Raw genomic sequence first — 3,963 nt, 5'->3', positions numbered from 1 at the left:
TTCTCTCATAATTTAGATAAATTCAAATAAGCGATATTCGTGTTGCTAATTTTGATCTGGGTACCGTTTCGTACCAAGTGCTTGCCTTGCGTACAAGGGGAGAGCGGACTTCGCTGGACTAGCCAGTGTGCTCGTGGAGGCATGTCTCCGTAGAGTCTACAGGCCTACTCGCTCGGCCTGTAAGGCGCTGTAGACAGGGGGGCGATAGACAAGCCCGCCCGCACTCCTCGTGCGTGCGGTTCAGCACAAACACAGAAGTGCGGGGTTGGCGGGGTTGCAGTACTTGTACCTTGAGTGTACGATGTAACTTGGTCTACTCACCTAAGGAGGGAAGGGGCGGGGGTCGTGCGCTATTTCCTGATGCTGGGCGCTTATCTTTCCGAGTAAGTACGCAACAAGCAAGAAGATCTGACCCAATCAGCGCCTGGGTAAAACCCGCCTCTTCTGACTGTTTTTTTAGTCGACTGAATAGTGGGAAACGTCTAGAGCAGGGGTCTCAGACATGCGGCTCGCGGGCTACACACTAAACCCTTTAACCCTTATGTACTTTGTTGTGCATAATATGCAGAATTTCATGCAGCCATAGTTATGCACCAAATTTCATGCATAACTATGTAAAACTTCAGCATTAGAATGCACAAATTTGTGCATAGTGGCGTTAGTTTTGCATACTTATGCATGAAAAACTGTGCATAGCTATGGCTGCATGAAATCCTGCAAGTCTTATGCACAACAGAATGCATAAGGATTTAGTGTGTACTCGGGCGAGTCTCGGGCTGCAGTGCGGCTCGCAGCGGGTCGCAATGGGACGTACAGGGTGGGTGATCCACGCCGTGTTTGGTTTTTTTTCGGCATATTCTGTACCGGATTCACGCGTGCCTATCGGCCTACAGGACATGAGATCAGCTGGTACGTCCCACTGCGACCCGCTGGGAGCCGCACTGCATGAATCCGGTACAGTATAAGCAGAAAAAAAAAACACGGAACGGATCACCAACCCTGTATAGGCGGGCCGCTCCGGGCCGGCCGACAAGCGACACAGTCCGGCAGCGAGCGGGCGTCGCAGCTAGCATGCGTCCGAAAACGGCAGGTGGACGTGAGATGGAGCTGTAGCGCAGTTGAAGCATCTCACTCACACCTGTCGTTTTTGTACGCATACGCGGGCAGATGCTCGCTTGCGGCTGGCTTTCAGCACGTGGTAGGTGCCCGCCTCTTCTCCTAGCGCATCTAACTTATTGTTGATAAATAAAGCGCGGTTTAACAGGGTGTACACTCGGTCAAAACCTGTTCATTTATTTTTTTTAAAAATCAATGCATTTTTATTTGTATTTTTTATCACACAACCGATGGTTTACAACCACCAACCGCCAGTCTGCTTTGGCAAAAAACATTGGGTAAATATAATCGAATATAAATATTAAAAATATATGGTTGGTCAGATGGTGGTCGTTCAAACGAGCCACTCCCCTAATAAGCTCTTCCAGCCCTAGATAAAATTTTTGGAAATTTTCGGAATTTTTCCAGAAAGTTTCCGGAAATTTTTGGAAATTTACAACCGTATGTTCAAATAGTTAATTTACTTGCACAAAATACTCTGTGATTTAGCTCTCCACAATCCAAAATAAAAATGAAATAACGCCCATGCATGCTGTAAAAAAAATATCACACGGGTTCTTTCAATCAGCTTACAGCAACGGCAACGGCATCAGTTTGCAAAGCTGCAAACAAACTACAGATTTATCACAAACAATATAAAAACACAACAGGTATAAATGGAAATAATCCTTTGAGCTACATGTGACAAGGAACATTAAGCGACTATAATACAAATATGTTGTAAAATAAGAGAACGTCACATTTGGCATCTAGCACTAACATGGTTAAAATGGAGACAGTCACAATCTCTTTAAAATATTCCAAGGTTGAGCGAGAACGCTAAGTCAAAATAGCGTCAAAATGGGGCCGCGGAAGTTATTTTGACGACAATGTTCATACCTAGGAGGAGTACATTTTGACTTGAAAGTTAAAAATGACACTACTTCGGGCCTCTTATGGACACTATCGCTCAGCTCACTTCGTGCAGTGCGTACTGGGGCAGTGGCCCATGTTGCCGTTGGTCTTGCAGTAGTCCTCGAAGGTGGGCCCCGCGATGCTGCGGCAGCCCAACGACACCTCGCCGTCGCGCTCCGTCTCGCACATGATGTTCATGTCGAGCTGGTTGGTGCCGGGCAGCACGGCTTTGATCTGGGCCTCGATGTAATCGCATTTCCAGTTTTTAGACCAGTCGCCAGCCAGAGATGCGAAGGTACAGTAGTTGCCCTTGACCTCCATCCAGCGGTACTGCGTCTTGAGGTACAGCTTGTCGCCCGCGTTGCCCTGGCACATCATGGACTCGGAGCGTGACAGGGTCTTGCCCGTGGCCACGGAGTATGACCGGCTCTCGCTCGAGCTGCGCGACGTTCCGTGGGTGTTGGAGTTGGTGTTCGTCGCGGTCAGGGTGAAGTCGTTGGACACGCCGAAGGTGAATATCTCTCCCAGCTTCGCGCTGAGCGATAAACCAATCTTGTAGGCGTGGGCCAAGGCGCGCGCCGACGTGGACGACTCGTTCTCGCCCACGGTGTACGTCGTGCCGTCCGACTTGGTGAAGGTGCTGCTGGTCGACTCCTGGAAGGTCAGCGTTTTGCTGCAGCTCCGCACGCCGCAGTGCGCCACGTCGCTCACCCGCTTCCAGGGCGTCAGCCACTCGTGGGCAGAGATCGGGTAGAAGCGATCGCCGTAGCCTGTGGGGAAAAACACTCGTTGGCAACCACACACTTTCAAACTACTACATAGGGTGAGTCTTTTGCCCCGTTGGAGCGAATGAGTATATACTAGCCCTCGTTCAGGCGTGCGGACGGGGACGGGGCCTATTCGGCCGTAAGGCGCCGTGGTTTTAGACGAGAGGCAACCCGGCCGCACTAGTGAATCCGGGCCAGAATACATATTTGCTCCAACGGGGCAAAACACCCAACCCACCCTACTGACGGACTTTGTCAAAATGACATCTTGTAAAATGGACGAGATCTCGTTTTCTCCATCCCTAAAGGTCGTCCGGACAGCCTTTTTTTATGGGATGGAGGTGTAATTTAGGGTCAAAACAATCGAACGTTCTCAATGGAAGGTGCCATATGGGAAAAGGAGATCTCCAAAAACATGTTGATCTCGTTGCTAAGGTCTTCGTTTGTAACGAGATGCTATACATGCACATTTCGTCTCTATAGAGGTTTTCATAAACCTTTCGGAGAACAGAGAACCATTATGAAAATCGTAAAGCAGGTAGGTTCCCTTTGGTCCAAACATTTCGGAAATATCGCCCCTGTCCCCGGCTCCTTACAGGCCGGGCGAGTAGGCAACCCATCCGCACTCGTGCGGGCGGTACAGTCTAACTACAGAAGTGCGCGGGGTTAATCAGCCACCTGGTATATTTGTGGGGAGGTCTAACTTGCGGGCGCAACGCGTCATAAACGAGAGCTCGATTTCCAAGCTGCCTCTTCCGGAAGCCAACCAGCTTGGAATCCAAGACGGATTTCTCGGGAAACAAGCTGGGCAGCTTGGGAAACATGAAAAGCTGCCTGGAAAACAAGCAAGCACAGCGTACTGGTTTTCCAGCTGCAAAATAGGCACTGCCTGATTTTACTCAGACTGCTCGAAAACTGGTATCCTCGGCTTGAATACGAAGCACTCGTTTTTACCTTGAACTCGATCCAAGTGAGGCGCGGTCGGGAAATTACAATATGTTCCTTTTTTGGACAGTCCTACCCTCATAGCCATGGCCATCGTTGAGCTGGTATTCGCCGTTGCACGGCTCTTCCCAAAAGTTACAGTAGGCCGCGGAGTGGTGCAGGACCGCCAGCAGCACCAGCACGGCCAGCGGGCACACGAACGACAACTGCTTTACCATCTTCAACAATATTGGAAACTATT

At 49.9% G+C, this 3,963-nt stretch overlaps 1 protein-coding gene across 3 annotated transcripts in view; it reads right to left on the bottom strand.

Moving 5' to 3' along the window:
* Positions 1 to 1,560: 1,560 nt before the first annotated feature.
* The window catches only part of LOC113210616 (uncharacterized), a 10,451-nt gene continuing 8,048 nt past the window's right edge, over positions 1,561 to 3,963 (bottom strand). Inside the window, exons 1-2 of one of the 3 annotated variants that reach the window (XM_026428697.2) lie at positions 3,799 to 3,957; positions 1,561 to 2,780 (exon numbers count right to left, since the gene is read on the bottom strand). In XM_026428697.2, the coding sequence (XP_026284482.2) occupies positions 2,071 to 2,780; positions 3,799 to 3,940 (852 nt within the window). In that variant the 5' untranslated portion in view covers positions 3,941 to 3,957 and the 3' untranslated portion in view covers positions 1,561 to 2,070. Of the gene's footprint in view, positions 2,781 to 3,731; positions 3,958 to 3,963 lie in introns of those variants that run through there. The other 2 variants (XM_026428698.2, XM_052271817.1) reach the window with 2 other exon arrangements.

Source organism: Frankliniella occidentalis, unplaced genomic scaffold (assembly GCF_000697945.3).
Source record: "Frankliniella occidentalis isolate FOCC.00 unplaced genomic scaffold, Focc_3.1 Scaffold175, whole genome shotgun sequence".
NCBI lineage: Eukaryota > Metazoa > Arthropoda > Insecta > Thysanoptera > Thripidae > Frankliniella > Frankliniella occidentalis.
Note: the sequence above shows the minus strand (reverse complement) of the source record. Positions and strands in the feature narration are given on the sequence as shown.